This window comes from Scomber japonicus, chromosome 11, assembly GCF_027409825.1.
Source record: "Scomber japonicus isolate fScoJap1 chromosome 11, fScoJap1.pri, whole genome shotgun sequence".
NCBI classification, from domain to species: Eukaryota; Metazoa; Chordata; class Actinopteri; order Scombriformes; family Scombridae; genus Scomber; species Scomber japonicus.
Window position 1 is genome coordinate 11519166 of NC_070588.1, and position 21913 is coordinate 11541078.

Below are 21913 nucleotides of genomic sequence, written 5' to 3' on the forward strand. Positions count from 1 at the left end.
TGGGAAGTGAAACAAGGTGAGGGAAATAATGAGCACAATGGCAAAGCCAAGGACAAGGTGTTTTAAAAATAAGGGCAGTGTGAGTGACCAGGATGAAGTTACAGTAGTTTGCAACACCTTCACGACGACACCTGCCCCTCCAATTACTGAGTTCTACTGTAATTTCATTGTCGCTGTGGTTACTAAATTTGGATCTACCTGCAGGGTGTACTGCCTCTACACCAACAGTTCCTGAAAACCTCTGTATGGTACACTATAAAAAAGTGGTTCAACTTATAAAAATTAAGGTAGATATTTGCATGTATCTCTTTCAGTAATTCTAATCTTTGCTTTATTGAGTAAATCCTACCAGACATTTATAATTAGCCTAATTCAATTACGTTAACACAAACAACACAATTTGCTTTATTCTCTTAAGTTTCACCAACTAAATATGGGGATTTGTAATTTTGGTGATATTAACTGGTTAAATAATTTAATTTAAGCTATGCTTGATTCTTTATTTTACTTCCATCGTATTCAGTAATGTCCATGCAAATGGTTACTTGTTTTTTTATTTTTTTTATTGCGTATTAGGAACTTATTTCACTTCATAGCAATTCCAGTTTTATGATCATTCTCTTTATTGTAAGACTAATGTCAACTTATGTACAAATGGTTTTGTAACTGTTAACATTTTTTATACCAACATCTGTGCACAAAATAAACATGATAACTTTCAACCGTACCATAAATAAATGTGTAAATAATAAATGAATAAAAGTCCACATGCAAATTAGTTCACACTAAAATTAACAGTGTGTTTGGGAGCTCTACATGTACACATTAAGTCGAATATTTTCATGCTCCAACCAGGAGGTTGCCCTTCAACAAAATACAACAAATTCAAATTATAAATGTATATTTTGGAGGACACATCCCCTAAACTGAATCCCGTTCTTCACTTTGTGCATGTTAAAGAATACAATAAAAATAACACTATACACTATGTGAAAAGGAATACATAAATAAAATAATACATTTAAAAAAAAACACAGAATGACTACATGTATTCTCCCCAAGGATTGTAGAAGCATGTTTCCCAAGTTATTTTGTAAATACATACATGATACATATCAATACTTCCAAAAAAGATTACAGACAACATCAGAAAAAAATCTGGTCAAAATACACTCAACTGCTAGTTTACTGGGTCCACCTACAAAAAGATGATATCGTTTTTTTAACAGTCTTGCAACAAATTCTACCTACATGGGGGTTAATCATATTCAGTTTTTTGTTTAGACATCTTTTCAGAACTGTTCAACTTTGACATTTGACGCTATACAAATTGTGCTTTGTGCTTGTTATAAAACTGCATTGCACTATACTGACATGCCTCTGTTAACTGAGGGAGAACTACATATTGATAACACCTAAACACCAAGAGCACACAATAAAGTTAAGCACCAACAGCTACAGACTCCAAAATGGCCATAAAGTTAAACTAGCATCCCTGTAACACTGTAACTGTCTCAAAAACACTGACCATTGTAGAATTTATTACAGCACTGTTATATTAAACTGCATTAGTTTTTGCCCGGTGCATAAACTGCCAACAACTGCTGTATGTTTCAAATGAAACTTTCCAACATAACAGTGCAACATTTTCTGTTGAATTTGAGGACAGCCTAATTCTTGAGTTTTCTTATTTTTTTGGACTGGCTTTCATAACATACAGCTCAAGGATTAGCTTTTGAAATACTTCAAAAGTGTTTTTCAGTTATTTTGGACAGCTGAGGTTCAGTGTGTGTATCAGCCCCATTAGCAAGGTGCATCCAGATCTTCCAGTACTTCTGTTCCCTCAATAATGATCTTGCGCTGGCTGTATCAGACGTTATATCACCTCTGGTTATGTAGGTCTTCATCTCTTCATTAGAATCCCCACAAACCTGGCATAGGTAGGTCAGAATCCATGTCAGTGTTTTAAATTGTCATATTCAAAAACAAGAGAAAACAAAGGACAGTGTGTCTGAACATAAATGACTGATGTATCTACCCACTGCTCTTTGAAGAGATCCCCCTACCTTTCTCTGAGATACACCACTAAGCCATGGATAGCAACCTATCTTCTTACTTTGTCAATAATAAATTTTAATGCTACACCATGAGGATAGGTTTTTAAAGGTTACATCGCTGTGAAAAAAAGACTGAGGGATGAGGTTTATTATTATTTTTAACAAAGCCATTATAACTTGATTAATTAGTAAGAATTTTTCAATTTCAGTCATATATTATAAAATTCCAGACAAAAAAAAAGAAAAGCAAAAACCCAGCAAAAAATCATTACATTTGCTAATTAATAATTATTTGCTATTCAATTTCCTTGCTCTGTTATGTTGGAGCAAATGTTGAAGGATGACCCATTAATGAAAATTTAATAGCAAATTTCATTTTAAAAAGGCTTCTAAATTTATGTTTTGATTTTAATTGAGTGATTTTTTTCTTAGTGACTTGGGAGCAGAGGACTAAGCTGTAAACACCATCTGACATATTATTCCCTTACAAGTGTTAGGGGGACAAACAGTTGCCTTTAAACACACATAGGAGACAATGAGCAATGTTAATATTCATTTGTTTCTGGCCACCTGTCAAATTTAAGTCCAATAATATCTTTCTGGTGACAGTGATCCAGCCCTAGCCTGATATAATATACTAATCATGATCAACTAACCCAACATAACATACGAGCAAAACAGTGGATTTAAAATGAACTATGTTACATTTATTCATACCCCTAGCAACATGTTCCTTATGCACTGATTATCCGTTTTTGCAGGTCCTGTAAGGACCTCCAGGGACATTATTTTCAGGGAATATTGGTCCGGTTTTACCATGAACATTGCCTCTGGGTTAACAACGATAATCATTCAGAATTCTTTGTTCATCTGTATAAAAAATAAGGCACAGATAAAAAAGGCACAACTTGTTAATGTAGAAAATTGACTCTAATACAGTACATACTGCAAACCATTTTATGAAAAAAATGTCTACCTGAGCTGCATCCCAAAAAGCAGGCCATCGATCTTGGGGAGTTTGATTGACAACTTCCTGCCTGCAAATGGAGAATGTCTTTGCCATGTTTTCACTGATGATCTGACAGTTGTTCCTCTTCTTTACTTCATTAATGAGCTCCACTCTTGCATGTTACAAACTTTCTTCTGTTTCTCCTTGTGGGTTAGGGGGTAAATACTTTACCTCTGCCTTTCTTGGCTTTTTGATATTCTTTGCAGGTGGTTTCTAATGGGCTCATTTCTTTGTGAGAGTTCATATCAAGCCCAGGACATCCAAGCTAGGGATGCACCAACGCGACATTTTCAGCCCCAATACGATACCTACTGTAGGCTTTGGCTATTGGCCACTACTGAGTACCAATTCAATATGCTTGGTTATTTAACACTGTGTGGAAAAGACTGGGACTTTTTTTTGTATATATGTATATATATATATATATATATTTTTTTTTTTTTACCAGAAGGCTTACCGGTGCTGAAGTGATGGTGACATAAATGAGACAGTATTGTTGTAGGGGAGCATACCTAAAGTTAGCCTGAGGAGCAGAGCTAATGCTAGCTGCCAGTCATTGCTTAACACACAAACCGAAACTTGGCTTTTAATTAGTTGCTTGCTTTGACATAACCATAACCTTTGACGTAACCACCATGGTAAAAAGTTGAGAGTTATTAAGTTTTATGTATGCATTGTATTTAATTAGCTGAGATGTTTTGTCAATACATTTTTGGCCACACACAACTGTTCAGATTGGTGCATCCAGTTACCGGTTCTTTAATGCTTCTGAATCAGTGCCTCAGTAACATCAGACAGCTCCATGCTTGTTTGGTAGGATACATACTGAAAGATGATTTCAGCCAGTTTCTCGAGGATGTCTGGAAAGATTGTGGTAAAGTTGAGTTGAATTCCATCCTTCTTGAAAGCTTCATTTCCTGAGGCAAGCACAAGCTCTGTGAAAGACTGATATCGACTGATGTCTGTGTTCTTAATTTTTTCTGACCACTCAGTTTTTAGATGTCAGGAATATTACCTATTTTGCTGACATTTTAGGTTTGTTTCCAGTGAGATACTGTTCTGTTCATATTGTCATATTGCTGTTGTAAACACTACTGTTGCTGTTCTCAAACCAATATTAAGTTATATTTTAATTAAAAATCAATTCTGAATCAGGAGTACCCGAGTACACAGTGCTTACTTCATTAGTGAGCATGTATGTTTCACTTTTCGTCTTGCTAATGTGTAAGTGTAGAGCCTACAACAGACGAATTCAGTGTTATGCATTGAAGTCAAGGCACTTTGAGTTTATCGATTACAATAAGCTGTCTGTTCCACATTCACATGCACATAGCTGCTGCATATGCAATACAGCAATGCACATGGCACAATGTTTGAATCGCTGAAGTAAACACAAAGCTATGTTCTGCTGTCTCTCAGTGATCATTGACTTTATTACTAAATTATATCTAACACTGCTTGTCGATGAAGGCTCGCTTCAGCAGCCTCTGAACACAAACAGAAAATGGAATCTGTCTCGGAATAATAGAGTGACTTTGAAAACACCAAATTACTACAAATTTAGTTTGCTTATACACTGGAGGATTGTCAAATATTACTTCCATGAGGCTGTTATCAGCAGACAGATCACACGCAATGAACTTGGCATTTCAAATTCCTCGCAGCTGTAGCAAAATTCAAGCTGAATTCAAAGTTTATATTATGTTCATTCTAATGTTGATTGACATAAGTGTCCTTTTGCCTTAAGAATTTTTAATACCACCTTATATTACACTAAAGTGGCTAGGTTGGGAAATTATAGGGTTATGCATATTACTCCTTCTTGAAATATGACTAATGTGTCCTGACTGTAGATGAAGTTCCAGTCCCAGGTAATTTTCATGAAAAATATGAAACCCTCACCCCCCGACTGTGTCGAGACTTTTCATTTTTGCACATTTATTACAATGACACTTATGTGCACCTCCAGAGCCCTTCTATTGTCAAATGTTCCTGTAAATTATCACACCCATGACTCTGTGGATATGGAGAAACCTAATTGGAACAATTTTAATGAATAGTTCCACTGCCAGTGTGTGAAAATACAGATTCTGTTGTTGTGGGCTCTGCACGCACACAACTTACTTGACACGCTGGATGGTGTGTTACAGAGAACTTGTTATCTTGTGATTCTGCAAATCCAGCTTCCTCCCAAAGGTAAGTGCACAACAGCACCACTGCTAAAAACAATCCTGGAGGAAACACTGAATCCAGAAGAGCAACTGCTATGAGAAAGAGGGATGGAGGTCACCAAAGTATGGATCGAGGTTGCTGAGCTATGGATGGAGTTTTCTGATTCACATTCCATATCAGTAAAGGTCAGAGTAAGAGTGGGAGATTTGACAATGTGTCCTGGTCCCTGATGTCAAAAAATCTCTAAAAACAGCATCCTTATAATAAAAATAAAGTGCAGTCACAGAGATTCTATGAGGTAGGTCCAGTTTGCAAACCTCATGGTCCTGAAGAATGATCCATGATGATGTTTGGCTTGATGAGATACTGGACCATCTGTAAGAGAAACCACTTCAGTTTCTGTTGTAAAAGACATCAGGTCACAACCCCAAAACACTCAATATGAGAGGAGAATATTAACACTAATAATAAGATGATAAGATATAAGCTTTGGACTTTAATCAACTTAGCAATTTTCATTAGCATGCAGAAAGGTACTATATTGCTAAACACTAAATCTTGAGTCTTGAGCTTTTGTCAACAAGTTTTTGTCCAAAAGTAGACTTCTCCAGATCCCGTTGCAAAATAAAAGAGCCCATTTATAGATCTGCTTATATTTTGACTCAATGTTTAATAGCCTTTTTTTGAGTTCTTAATGTTTTCCACTGATGCATAATGTAATAAAAGTAAAGTAAATTCCTGGGTTATCCAGAGCCTGGTCTGGGTTTAAAACACAAGAGGAATTGTGCATTGAAGTGTATTTCTCACTGTTAGAACAGGCCTTCTAATGAACATGATTATTTGTGCTCAAGTGTAGGACAAGTATGTCAATGTAAGAAGCCTTTTAATTTTCTTCATGTTATCATAATCCAGTGTATGGAGAGGACGATGCCATTTCTGGTTATGCATTTTATGAAGTCTTGTGGGTAACGTTAAACAAATCACAAGGTGTAATGACCACTTTGCCATCTATGGTACATAAATGAGGCACTTCTGGGTCACCATATGCTTCCCTGGAATAGTGTATGCTGCCATTGGAAAGATGTCAGACAACTTACTTTGCCCGATCACTTAAACACTTCTTGTGCTTTCAAGCTCATAACTTCTAAGATGCATTTAAATATTTCACAAAGAAACCAACCTTTCCATTTACAACAACTATCTGAATCAACTCTGAAAATAATCTGGCAGACCACCTGTTGAACCATGTGCCAAGATCATTCAAGTGGAAGAACTGGTCCCACTGTAACACACTGTGTCTGCCATCTGGACAAATGACTCAACAGGGAATGTTGTTTCCAGTGCTCTCTTAATGTATTCTCCCAGCACAGTCAAATCCACCATTGACAGTTTTGTTACCTGTAAAGATGGTTGAACAGGTTTACTGCCATGTAGATGGTATTCAAGCATAACTGATAACGAAGTTGAAACTTTGCAGATAACAAACGGGTTAAGTAATTATATCAGTGAAAGCAAAGCAAAGATATCTGGCCTTTAAACAGTCATTAAAAATATATAGTGAAGAGAGACAGGAGGGATGAGGATCTAGCCTAACATTACGTGGCACACACACTAACTGGTAAACCACCAGGGCGGAGCTAAGTAATTTAATGTTGGCTAGTACATGCATGGTTCTAACAGTAGTCAGATATATTTGACAATTTAGATAGAGCTCTGTCAAAGATTGATAATTAACTAATTTATCATCTTCAGGGTTTTTGCTCACTGCACCCTCCGTAACCTCCTCAACAACACAATGGTTCCCATACATTTAAAGCAGGGGTAGGCAATCTTAAATTATACCACAAAATAAAAATTCATTTCCAACAGATGTTGACTTATATGAGGCCACATGCAAGAACATTTTAAAGATATCTTCCCTGTTAAACATACAACGTAGACTGTAGTAGTGCATGAGTGCATCAAAAAATAAGTAAAATAAAATCAGTGTTATAACAGAATGCTGCCATCCACATCAATAGGCCTATTTTAAGGACACTGGAAAACACTTACATATTCATTATTATTAAAACCCAAGTGTAAAGTGAGGCTACAACAAATAAACAAATACCTACCAGTCAGTGTGATCCCTGGCACTGCCTTGTTTGGCTGAGCTTCATAATCTGGGGATTGTAGTTCGTCACTTTAATTTGAAAACATGCCTCAGAATGGTCTGTCGTTAAACAACTGCGGGAGGGGCTGAGCGCATTTTTCATGTGCTCGCAAAGGTATGTTGACCCGAAGACTGACAACAGTTCCGGAGACAGCTAAACTTCTCTGGTGCAGATGTCAGAGCAGGTGAAGATGCAGGCTTCATGATCTTTCAGTGCTGTGGTTTTTAACTGTTTTCGTAGTTCTGAAACTTCATCACCCACAATGTTGAGCTCTTCAGCTCAATCAGCTGAAGAGCAATTTTTAAGTGCTGTATATCCATCCAGCCTATCAGAGACGCATCCAAATCATGTCCATCGAAGCTGTTGGGCTTGATCAAGAAAGAAAACAGTGGCCCGTCCCCATATCGCCCTCAAGCATGTATGCAGCTATGTCAGCGGTGCTGATGTTGCGCTGGGAGGACAGCTCTCTCAAGTGTCTGAAATAGAGGAAAGTGGAGGTAGCAATATCATTTGATAATACTGCTAGCTTACCGCCAAAAGCCGTCCATGTGTCAAACATGTCCAAAACAAAATTTGTCCTGCACCTGGCAGTCTGACATTGAGCTCACTGAGGTGTCCTGTAATGTCTGTGAGAAACAAAAGCTTCACAATCCACTTCTTCTTATCCAGTTCTGGATAGTTTGGGCCCTTTTCAGCCAGAAAGGCCTTGATAGTGTCAAATCAGCTGACAAAATGTTCCAAAACCTTTCCGCTGCTCAGCCATCTAACTGCTGAGTGGAGAGGGAGATCTGTGTATGCGCTGTCCATCTCCTCAAGCAGGGACTGAAACTGTGTCAGCGCAGATCGCTTAACTATGAAGTTAACAACTTTTGCCACCGTAGCCATAACTTCTTTAAGATCTGAATTTGACATTTTTGCACACAGGTTTTCATGGTGTATTATGCAGTGGAGTTTCATGACTTTTTCTTCGATCAATCTGATAGCTCCCTTTTTGGCGCTTTTCCACTACACAGTTCCAGCACTACTCGGCTCAACTCGGCTCGACACTGTTCCAGGAACAACCTTTTCCATTACAAATAGGTACCTACTCAACGTGCGCTAGAGAGTGACTGCGTGTGAATGTGTGTGTGTGCGACTATTAATGCAGCAGCGTGTGCGAGAGGAAAGCGTCCTGATAGCTCTGTGTTGCCGCAAACCTATCACGTTTGAAATCATCAGATTAACGGTTCGAGAGATATGTGAATAACAGACAGACAAACGTTCCTGTCATTTATAGATAGCTGTTGAAGATGAAAAAGCAAGAAAATTCTACTTGCAAAAAAACTACACAGGAATGAGCTTTTTCCTTACTCCATGCTTTTTTCAGAATGTGAACATTAATGGCAAACTACACTGCAAGAAAACTTCAAACCTTTTTAGTTACATACACTTATTATTTTACCTTTGCAGTGTTACGACTTACTCTACAGAAGTTCATTGCCAATTAACATAATTTGGCTGCCACTGTAACTGTTAAACGGAACATTAAAAAAGACTACATTGAAGACACTAGCTAGCTTAACATCTACTAACTTTACGATCACCAAATTATCTCAGGACAAGCTATAGTTTAAATTTTAGTCTTGTGTAAAAATGATTTCTTGCACTGCATGCTGACACACATATGAATAAAACAAAGCAAAAACAGTTACTCACCAAATAACTTTAACCTTAAATGATATTCCATGCGAAAACCTGGTTTCTCCCAGTCCTTTCTCTTGTGACAGGTGCAGTCTTCACAGCAAAACAAGTCCAGGCAAATTAATTCTTGTTCTCTGCTTTTAAAGGATGCTTGCCAGATATGCAAGTTGCGCCAATTTAATAGCCATGGCAAAAAAGTTTATTCAAAATCAATATAGGTTAAGACTTTTTAACATTTTCATTTTGACCAACTTATTAAAAAAATCAACTGACTAAAACATGCTAAACATACGCAAATATGCAACATTTTTTATACTGAAAAAGTTCTTAAGTTTAAGAGAGTTACTCACGTCTGAGAGCTTTCTGCTGCTAGCTCAGTTGCTAGCTTAGTGGCTAGCTTAGCTGGTAACTCGGTGGCTAGCTTGGCGGCTGACTCAGCTAACTGTAGACTGTAGTAGTAGTGTGTGCTGAATGTATTTATACATCTACAGCAGCAGGGGCGGGTTTATGCCAATCACCGCTGTGTTATGTTCAGACCTGCCCACTAAATCCTCAACACAGAAATCTTGAAAGACAGTGTGTGAAGCCTAGCTCCACAATTCAAATCTAAATGGTTGAAATGCTTTTTACACCTTTTTTATTAATACATTTATGACCTATTTAATGTGTTTAGAAGAAAATGTCTGAATTCACTTTACACAGTCTTTAAATGAAATGTCTATCATGATGGGCCGTACGAGCAATAATTCATTCAAGCCCTCTCACACACATACATTCTCCTTACACATACATATATTTTCACACTCACACACACACACACACACACTCTCCTTTCACATACATATATTTTCACTCACACACATACATTCTCCTTTCACATGCATATAGTTCTCACATATATATACACTTGATGTATCACATTAGCTGCTGCTTGGACTGCTGAAGGGACCTGGCCTGGTCTGAAAAGTTCTCGCATCTCACTTTCCACTGCGCTGTGAATAACGTTAGGTGCAGCTGAGCCTGTCCTCTGTCGCTCAAGGGACGAGGACAAGGATGTGACAGTTTCAGGGGATGACAAAGTAATAGCTTGCTGAAGTGTCCGCTTCTCATCTCCCCCCTCCATGCTGATCGTTTTGACCTAACCTGAACATGACTCTGCTTGACTTGACCTTCTCAGCTAATCACAGAGCAATAAATGACCTTATTCTTCCTCTTCCTTCGGTTTTATGGCGGGTTGCAACCATTGCTTATTAGGTGTATACTGCCACCTACTGTACCGCAGTATGGAGACGATAAATGACCTGCCTTCCGTTTCTACTATACTCCTTCCGTTTCCACTATACTCTCACTCACATATGCATACATTCTTTTCTTACATACATATATTTTATTTCAACATACATACATTTTCCTCTTACATACATATATTACTTATAGTATTAAATGTATACATGATTGCATGTGCATGAGAGCAAAGTGTATGAATGTGTGCATAAAATATATGAATATGAAAGAAATATTTATCAATGTGTGTTCAAATATATTTAGAGAGTGAAAATATATGTATGTGTGAGTGAAAATGTATAAATATGAGAGTGAAATATGTATGTGTAAGGAGAATGTATATGTGTGAGAGGACCAGAATGAAATATATGTCTTGTACGGCCCCTCATACATACCGATATATTTATTCATTTATTCAGTTGGTTGCAATCTGCAACCTCACTGCTAGATGCCACTAAATCTTACACACTGGTCATTTAATCAGAGGACCTGTGGACATTGATTGTCTAGATAAAGCCCAGCATTTAGTTGTTTGAAGGTGTTAAACCATAATATTAGAAGAAAATGTTTTACCACAGTAGTCCCACCTTTTGCTTGATACTTGACACAATGCTTTCATGTTACGCTGTTTATGGCAGTTGTCAAGTCCCATTGTTTTGCCTGCATGTTAAATAGCAAAAGTTATGATTGTTCAGGAGTTTGCTATTTTTGCTCCAAAAAGTAAAGCACTGATTGCAAAGATTAGAGCCTGGGGAATAATCAGAAAAGATTTGATGTTTGAAATAATAGGGGAAGTCTCCCATGTGTCGGTGTACAGTAATACCTGCATGGCCTCCTCATATCCAAACTGGGAACACTGGATGCATTGTACCAATAGTAAATTATCATCAGGGGCACAAAACTATTACTATTGCTACCAGTTTTTTTTCCAATTTATATATTTTGCTTAGCTGCAATTTACCTGAGTGCCTAACGTAGGTTTAATTTAGAAAATTTGATGCTGTGCTGTTTTTGTGCATGCCTGGAAGGTAACAGAGTGCATGAAAATGATCTCTGCTGCTGAACTTAAAATATAGGTTGAGGAGAAGATGTTTGTATAGTGCAATTATGCATTTTTCTAAATATGTGTGAGGAAGTATTATTTGAAAACAGCTCTGTTATCAGTCCAACAAAAAACATCAGCTATTGAATTAACATGACCTCATGGAGCTATGAAAGATCAATGTGGGGGATGTTTAGTTCTTTGAACTTATAAAGTCCTTTGACTAAATTATTGCTGTAAACAGATAAAAACAGGGCCTCTTAATAAGCATTTAAATTGATAATTCCAGTATATCAGACTACTGGAGATATCACTAGATAGACTGCTGTGAGCCATGAAAAGTAAGAAAAAAAATCAATTTTCAAACAGTAGGCCAGGATATGCAGTAGGAGAAAAAGTGTGAGAAACAGCAAGCTGTTGCTTTGCAGGACTTTTGTCTTGTGTTGTTGTCATGCTGAACAGAGCTCCTATGAAGTGCATCATATCATTTGCTACAATATTCTTCACTGCTGTCACTAAAGCATTTCATTTGTCTGAATTACTGCTATGAAGAGCCAACATTCACTTACCCGTTTGGACACTGCTAGCATCTCTCTGCCTCAGTGTGTGTCCAATAAAACACTGCCACAGATTTTACGCATGCTGACATTAGATTTTGCATATAATTCCCAGACAGTTGGCTTTTTATATACATTTTCATTCCTCCTTCCCATATTTTGCACTTAAAATACTTCTTCCACTTTACTTGCACAGTGAAGTGGTATCTTAGACCACTGAATTACTACATCACCCTAAATTGTCAGCTTCTGACAATGTACTTTCTGCTTGGTTTGCCTTAATACATGGTTTCCCTTAAGTGTTACTGATGCTGTTATATTTGATCCACAGACACATTGTCGGATTACACCTTCTATATTTAATGGGGGAACAAATCTAAAAGGAGATGTTACATAACATGAACAGTACTGTAAACGGCTGTGAATTTGGTTCAAAACTGCAATTAGCAAACTGTCCAATTTGACACAATAATTATCATTAAGGAAATTACACAATATTACTCAAACATAGACATGTACATGGATTTTTTTTTAAAATAAAATATGTATTTCCTCATAAAAACGTTTTCAACTGAGCTGATACCAACCCTATCATCTAATTTAAACTGTATTTCTCTGCAGTATATTTCCTTGATACTTGAGCAGCAGCAGTTTTTCTTCTCATTTTACCACAGCTCTGACACTCGGCAGAAAGGTGCCAAATTCTCTCCCTCCACAGGTGGAACTGTGTAACCCCAGGACTCTACAAATTACATCCACCAACCATCTGCTGGTGTGAGGCACTAGTTCAGGAGTCTGATCTGAGCGGTCCTGCCCAATCGTGCTCTTGAGGAGCAAAAAGACTGTGGATCGATTACTGCATTGCACAGAGCACTTGCTTCAGCTCACATCTAACCCACAAAAAACAATTTGGCGTGGGCATGCCCCCATGGATATTAATAATTGAAAGGTTTCTTGGTCATACCAGGTTCATTTCAGGGAAACAAGGGCCATCCAGCTCACTGTTGTTCAGAAATACCCCTCCCTCCAGCTATGTGAATTGAAGTAGAGGCATCACTAAAATTCTATCCAGTAACCTTCCGTGTTCAATTCATTTTCCCACATGGCTGCAAAATGTGATAAGCCGAGATAACATAAAAAACGTGAAAAGCACACACTGAGAGGCAATTTAAATTTGTAATTTTCCGGAGAGCAAAGCTGGTCCAGCATAAGCATCTTGGGTAGCTGGCTCTTCTACCTGAATGGTGGGATCCCGCGGGCCTTTCGGTTAGAGACGGATCACAGTTTATTCTGTTGTGAAACATAAAGGCTAAGTGCACATTCAATGGGAGCAAGAACCACAGGCAAACCCCTTGGATCATATGCCTTACTCCTCAATAAGTGTTCATTGCTTCACAGGCAACAGATCTCACTGCTAGGGATATTCTATTGGTTTCATTCTCTGTTTGCTATGAGCTCCGAGTCTTCATGAATGCCATCAAAAGGCAGTATGCCAGAAAAGAACTATGTGCAAAACAGCAGATGCTGTGTTTTCTATGCCTGGAAATATATTAATGACACTGCCTGTGAGAGAAGCTGGCTCATCCCATAGAGATCCAGTACTGGAGAGTGTGGGCACTGACCTGAACAATCCACACTTCAGTCGCTCCCTGGGGGGCTTTCATGCACATTTACTCACGGCAGGGACGAGGTCATGCTGCCTTTTTAGCACAGCACTTGCACACTAACAGCTTTAGCACACTGACAGAAACACACACACTATACTCCAAACACAATGTGTAGCTTCTCTGAAGCAGTGAGACATGACACACATTCACCTGTGCAAAAAGACAAGCACATTCAGACGGGACGAGCGTGCTGTATACTTGAGTACAAAAACACACTTCACTGCCAGCAGAACAGGGGGGCACAACAAGTATGGAGCTACTATTGGAGCAATACCATTCGCAAATCTCAAACTCTTTGTGTGTTATCAGATCTGTGTGTGCGTGTGCATGCTTTATCATTTGTGTGTGCGTAATCAGATCTGTGTGTGCGTAATCAGATATGTGTGTGCGTATCCAGATCTGTGTGTGCGTGTTCAGATATGTGTGTGCGTATCCAGATCTGTGTGTGCGTGTTCAGATCTGTGTGTGCGTATCCAGATCTGTGTGTGCGTGTTCAGATCTGTGTGTGCGTAATCAGATTTGTGTGTGTGTGTAAAAAAATCCGAAAGACTGTATTCAGAAAGTTGCAAGTGAAGACAAATCTGCAAATGCATGAAAATATCTACACATCTGAATACGTACACATCTGTAAGTGTACATAAATCTGTAAATATGTAAACAGATCTGTAAATATAGATCTGTAAATGTCTGTCATCAGTTACAACTCAGGCAGGAGCTCTCGATTGGCTGTCTGTTTTACACAAATGATAAAGCACGCACACACAGATCTGATTACACACACACAGATTGAGATACGCATTTGCAAATAGTATTGCTCCAATAGTAGCTCCATAAACAAGACTTTTTGTTCCCCCTATTTTCTGGTGTTACTGTAATAAAGTGGTAACATCTAAACCAGGTATTACAGTCACAACGATGATGTCTAAGCCTTCTCTAAGATGTTAGATCTTTAAAACCAATCATAAAAAGGGTAGTCTATAATGGTTGCCAATTCAGGCTAGTTTAAATCATGTTACTGCCAACCACAACACTGCATTATCATATTTTTCATGATAATGCAATGACCAGCGCAAGCAGCACGCAGACAGTTTGGTTATTTCTTGACTTCGAAATTTGCTTTGCTCATCTGTGGTATTATCATGCCCAGCACTGCATGGTGCATGGTGAACTGCTGGGAAGAGTCACGGAAATAGGCAACGCAAAGTGGTGTTTTTGTAGAAAATGGGTTTTAGACATCTAAGAACCACGTCAGTTTCTCTAGCTGCCACAGCTCCCGCCGCTCTAGCCCCCTCCACCGCCATTTGGAGATTTTACCAAAAAAGAGCAAACTAAATACTGCAAATGTGCTATTTTTACTGTATGAAAAGATTCTACTTCAGTTCATTAAATCCCTGCAGCGTCTGAGGCCAAAAGGACTAATATGTTGATAAATCAGCAGCGTCTGAAAAGTGCCACCCTAGATCACAGTGCCATTACATACAGTTGTTCAATGTGTTTACCTTCATTAAATCACCTGAAAATGACAGCAGGCTTCTGCAGACCTCTAACACACATCTAACTAGTCAGTTAGAGTGTATAACTTAATATTCTTCCTTTTCATAAATGACATATCTTTTTAGCAGGGCTCATCTTAGCCTCTTTTCCAACTTTCTTTTCAGCAAAAGTAGCGTCTCATATTTATTCTCACAACAAATTTATTAAAATGCTGTTGTTTAACATTATTAAACCATGTGACCATTTACAAGGTAAGATAGGTAGCATTAGAGTTATAGCTGAAAGTCAGATCATGACTATTATGTCATCCAAAGTTGGATGTCCTCCCACTTCAAAACTCATTCTGGCACCACACACATACACACACACTCTACACATAAGCATACAAACACAGAGATAGGAAGCATCTTATCTTCTGTTACTCTTCACCCTTCTGGAGACTGAGAGCTTAACAACAAGTGTGCTCTCTTTCTGACTTTAGTCAGCGGTGGTTGAAACATATATTGCCTCTTTTCAGAACACACTTCCTCTCAGCCAGCCACTTATCAACAAACGATTTATGATTCAAACATATGCTGCCTCTCTCTCCTGCTCTGACAACATCATGCTATTGCGCTGTCATTCTATGTGTTCGCCTCTGACAGCCACAGTACCGCTGTCTCTCTCTCTCAGTATTTCAGTGTTGCAGCACTAGACAATTTATTGTTTAAACATTCAAAACATGGTCCAATGCTTAATTGAAAACATGTACATACATAATAGCTTTCAGGTTATTGTCAAACCCTTTGTTGATCAATTAGCTATTGTTTCAATTGCTGGAACAGTTGCTGTGAACAGCTGATTGTCAATGTATAAAATGGCTATCTGCATTGGAACCCAACTAATGATATCACCACTGGCCCATCTGTGCAATTCTAATTTTCAATTTTAAGTCACATCAGCTTGTTAGCTAGTTATCTTATAGTATCTTTTTGGATGTCTGTGTACATCCTTATCCCATCAATCTGTCTTGGAACAATTTGGTATTTCTGGGAAGACTCAAATCCACTTTTTATAAGGTCGTTATTACAGCTATCATTTTCTTATTTCATTTGCACACTAGCTGGTGACTTACCATTTTTTTCAGTTTTTAGTGCTTGGAACATGTATTTTTCCCCTTCAGGCTGCTAATTTCTTTACTTATATATTAGTCTTGTACTCGAAAAAAATGAATTGACCAAAGCAATAATCATCACTATTTTTTTCCCTCTTGCATAGTTACTGTTAACAAGTCAGTCATTTTTCAAGTTACACTTCATGATTGTGATATAAATCATTTCTTCACAACAGTTATCTAGAACAATTATTGCTTGGACTTTAAACCACTCTCACCAATAACAAACCACTGTTGACACATATTCCAAATCTTTTAAAAGCCAAAAGCATATTTACACTCATATTCAATTTACTCCACCATACCTTTCTTTCCCTGTGGTTCTTTGCAGTTGTCGGGCAGGCAGGCACCCCAGTTTGACCACCGAGAGAGCAGGCAGCGGTGCTGGCAGGGGATGGAGCAGTGCTGAACGGCCAGGGGAGGCTCTTCAACAGCACACAACCTGGCATTCACAGGCCTGGACACTGAACAAACAAAGGGACACAGGCAGGGATAAATCAGGTTTAAGTCAAGCTTGGTCACACACAGGCAGCAGTGGAGTGTGTGGGTGATTGCATATGTCAAGTATTAGTATCAAGAGCATCAGTGTCATCAGATTGAAATATGGATGTAGTTTATTTATGACTAGGAAGGCAGTAGTGTGTTCATTGGTGTAGGTTACAGCTTCAAGTTTTGTACAGTGCGTGTGAGAAGCAGATAGATTTAGCAAAGCTTACTGTGGATTTTACAAAAAGGAGGGAATAGAAAGAACAGAGGGAAAATTGTTCTTCTCATCTCATGTCTGGCTCACGAGAATATTAAATGAAGGGCAGCAGCCAGCTAAGGGAGTAAACAGGAACTGAACAGTGAGATATCAAGGCAAGACACGGTATAACCAATTCACTGCTAAGCATGGCTGGCATCATTTGTAGATCACAGAAAGCTCAGCCACCTGTAATAGACCCTGACGTTAGTCCCTCAGACAGAAAGAGAAGGTATTTTGGCCTGTCCACAATAGAAGGATTTGTATTCAGTCTAATATTCCATTTTGATACACTTCCACATATCATTGAGTGTCAAATATCCATTTAAACAAGGGCCCAAAGAGAAATCCACTAAATGTCCCTTCTGCATTTTGTGTTCTTACTAAATGTAATTTACATGGTGTTTGATCGTAAATTGTAATTTCCTGTGTTTGACAATTGTGTTACTGCAGTAGACATCCCAACAGGGGCACAATGTTTTTCACATTACCAGAGCAAGAGAAGTCCATACTGAAGATACACAGCCACACCTGTTTACATTAGCTGAAGCTGTGCAGGTCATGTCAAGGTAAACATTGCAGTTGACGTATTGATCTTCGTCCTACGCGTCCATTGGTTCAAAGTGCTGCCTTCATTGATATTATATACTCTAAAATATTCACTGTTCAAATTCACCTCTGATCTGTTAGCATTTCTCTGAACACATCTGGTGAGTTAAAGTGCCACTGCCTCAGCTCTGACATGAAGCCACAAAGGATTCATCATAAGCACTATGAAAAAAGATAGAGGCAGAATTAATATGTTATAATTTGTGGTGATATTTATTAGACAGGAAAGGGTGTGATTTGCAGAGGCAAAATCATAGTTAAAAGCCATTACTGTTAAAACGACCCACTGTGCTTAATTAAATAGATAAATTAAGTACATGTTATGCATGTTCCCATAGTTTTTTGATTAATTTCACAGTTTTAAAGCTTTTGTTTAATTGACATTTTACAAAAGAGTTTTTTTGTTTGTTTTTTTAATCACAGCCATCTGGGGTTCATAAACACATAGAAACATTAGTTGCCTCTGTGATGGTGATGATGAAACCAAATTTTGAACAATGGTTATGACTGATTTTTTTTCCCCATCTCGTTCTCAGATTCATGTTTTGACCAAAACTAATTCACTTTTTTAATTTACTTTTGCTTATCTTTAGATTGATTCTGCTTTGTTAACACAAGTGATGATGGAAAAATAAAACCATAAACCATACCATTATGATTCATCCTAGAGCAACCTCATGAACATTTTTAGGTATTTATTGTAAACTTCTAATATCTGTTATTTCCATGGAAAAAAATCCTCTACAAAACAAGTGAGTGGTGTTATTTTTCTAGCTGCAGAAACAGCAGTTTGTTTGGAATAATAATAAGAGAGACTGAGTAGCATGAGAGCAGAGCCACCACTTCTGAACAAAGGAGTGTGAGAGTGAGTTTAAAAAAACCCTCAAATTTGGAAACTCAGCTTTACACTCTGCAGGACTGGCAAATGAAAGCTACCTGAAAGTTTCATCTCAAAATCCTCCTTCCTTTGTTTATATATTCTGCATCAAGTTAAAAATTGGCAAGGTGGTAACTGCCAGCTGCCATCTAACAGCTTAGATGGCCCGGAGCAGTGAATCAGTTCAAATGATGTCTATATATGTCAACAAATTTCCACATTTGGAGCAGGTGAGCTATACTGTAACTGACAGTGGACTTTGCCACAGGGGACCACTATTCATCACTATTCATTTTCCAATTCCAACCACAAGTGTCATATTCCCAACAGAGAGTCAGGAAACAATTTTTTTTAAAAGCACAACTACAGCTGTCTCCTAACCTTAACCTTGTGCTTAGTATTGTAGCCATGACAACGGAGGACACCTAACTAAAAGGAAATATAAAGGAAATAGTCAATTTAACCACCAGCACAAAATGCAGCCTCAATTCATAGCTGAGAGATACATAAAACACAAAGACTTACTGTTCTCTAATAACTCAGAGATCACTGCCAGCTAAGCGGATTTAGTGCAGAGGAGGTCCCCGAGAACATTACAACAAATACATAATATCAAATAATCTCATCTCACAACATGATTATTTTGCATTTAAAGAGAGATCATATCGTGTATGAATCCTACATTTTGACATGTAGAGCGCACACACACACACACACACACACACACACACACACACACACACACACACACACACACACAATGAAATCTATGTATAAATCTTACATTTCTGCTATTGGAACCACATCTTGTGTCATGAACAACTTAGTGATATGTTTTCATCCATGCTATTATGGATTTATACTGATCAGCCAAAGCCAGGCTAAGTGAATAACATTGATTATCTCCTTAAAATGGCACCTGTTAAGCGGTTAAGATATATTAGACAGCATTAAACAGTTAGTTCTTGAAGTTGATGTCTTGGAAGCAGGAAAAATGGGCAAGTATAAGAATCTGAGTGACTTCGAAAAGGTTACAAATTGTGATGGCTAGATGACTGGTTCAGATCATCCAAAAGTGGTTTAAGGAAGGACAACCAATGATCCTTCAACAGGGTCATGGGCATCCAAGGCTCATTGATGCACATGGGCAGTGAAGGCTAGACCATCTGATCTAATACCTCAGAAGTGCTACTGTAGCACAAATTGCTGAAAAAGTTAATGCTGGCTATAAAAGACAGGTGTCAGAACAAACAGTGCACTGCAGCTTGCTGTGTATGGGGCTGCGTAATCACAGACTGGTCAGAGTAACCATGCTGACATCTGTCCACAGCCGAAAGCACCTACATTGGATCAGCATCAGAAATGTGCTTTGTTCACCTGGGGAGGAGATGGCACCAGGATGAACTATGGGAAGAAGGCAAGCCAGCAGAGGCAGTGTAATGCTGTGAGCAATGTTCTGCCAGGAAACCTTGGGTCTTACAAACAAACAATTTTGCCGACCAAGTACCCTCCTTTGTGGCATCTCCTCCCCAGGTGAAAAAAGCACATGCACATGATTCATCAGACTAGGCCACCCTCTTTCATTGGCAGAGGCCTCTTTCAACAGCAGGGTGCTAGACTGCAAAAAATGCTCAGAAACGGTTTGAGGAACATGACAAAGATCTCAATCTGATTGAACTGCGGAAAATAAGTTCTGATAAATGGAGACCCCACTTCACAACTTGCAGGACTTAAAGGATCTGCTGCTAGCGTCTTGGTGCCATATACTAAAGGAAACCTTCAGAGGTCCTTTTGAGTCCATGAATTGAGCTGTTTTCATGGCACAAATACACATAATATTAGTCAGGCGGTTTAAATGTTATGGCTAAACTATGTAAGTACAAAGCCTGAAGGAGACATATTTTTAATACATTCACTAAACATATGTGCTGTAACATAATTTATTTATATACAGTATTAAAGAGAGCTGAGAATCATTTGTCTGGATACCAGTGCCAATAGAAATTTTGGTACTGACTTGAAACAATGTTTGATCATTCATTTTGGGGGTCGAGAAACATGATTTTTTTTTTCTACATAACTTTTTTTTTTGTCAACAAAAGAAGTTCTGTATTATCTAAACACAAGCAGCTGGAGAATAAAATGTTGGACAAACCAAATATTCAATACTGTTGCTTTTGTTACATCAATTTTCAATATTCAAGGCTGCAAACACTTTTCCCTTTTTATCAAAACAATTGTTCTGACAGTCAATTGTATTTCCCCTACTCTGAGATAGCTGACATTTTTCTACCTTAAAGTCCACCCTACCTGTGTAATGTAAGGACGATACGAGTGATTCAAAAAATTAGGAAAGCAGCAGTCTGAATGCATCATTACCATCTCCACACCAAGCTTATACTGGATATCAGCAACGTCTCATTACATTAGAAAACATTAGAGGTTCCCTCTCGTTCTTACTTTCCTTTTTAACTTCTAGTCTCTACATTGATTACATTTATTACAATATGCCATCTGCTTACATTTGCAGTGTGCTTAACCTGCATGATAAAGCAAAATAAGATGAGTATAACTCATAGGAGTTTTCACTGAAGTTTGATGAGTTTTCACTGAATGTTTAAAGTATGGTCACCTCTGTCATACTATGGCTGATACAGCATATTTGATTCAATTCAAAAACACATTGCCCTGCAAGTCTGCTATAACTATAAATGCCCATTTTCTCCAGGACAGACACAATTACACTGATGCCTATATAATATAATGCATTTATATGCATATATACAATGCAGTCATTGATGTTCAAGTTACAGCGTCCTCTCCCACATTAAAGTGATGAAGTTGGTTAGCTTTCCAGACCTAACATTAAACTAAAATGAAATGTCTTTTTTGCAGGTTCTGAGATTATGTATGTTGGATTATAGTGGTAAAGTTTACAAAATATAAGCTACTGTATCTTGTAGAGTTTTCAGTGACATTTCCACTAGTGTCTTAACTAGGAATCATGTGCCAAGATCTTGTGATGACCAATATCAACCAGTCAAGTTTCTTTTTCCAGTTAGTTTTCTTTTCCTTTCTCTTAAAATTCAGAAACACGCATATGTGACAATGTTTTAGTCTGAACTCCAAACACATATACAGTGGGAGTGAGAGATGGACAGTAATAATGTCTTTGCCTGGAAGTACTGATGGCTCTAGCTGTTGTTTTTCCCAATATATTTTAAGATTTCTTCAGTGCACTCCAATACTTTCACAAAAATGCTCAGAAGAGATTTTTCTGTTACCCAAAAATGAAAATTAAAGTTCTGATAAAACAAAATTGCTGTTATTTTATTAAAGGTCAGATGTTATTTCCCCCCATAACCCCATTCTTTCTTCCTCTAAATTGAAATTATTTTGTGTTAATTGTTCTCTTTT

General features: G+C 38.0%; 1 protein-coding gene across 1 annotated transcript in view; it reads right to left on the reverse strand.

Moving 5' to 3' along the window:
- Nucleotides 1-21913, reverse strand: part of thsd7ba (thrombospondin, type I, domain containing 7Ba) — a 142426-nt gene that overhangs the window by 82935 nt on the left and 37578 nt on the right. The window contains exon 5 of the mRNA XM_053328594.1: nucleotides 16574-16732. Within this exon, the coding sequence (XP_053184569.1) occupies nucleotides 16574-16732 (159 nt within the window). The remainder of the gene's footprint in view (nucleotides 1-16573; nucleotides 16733-21913) is intronic.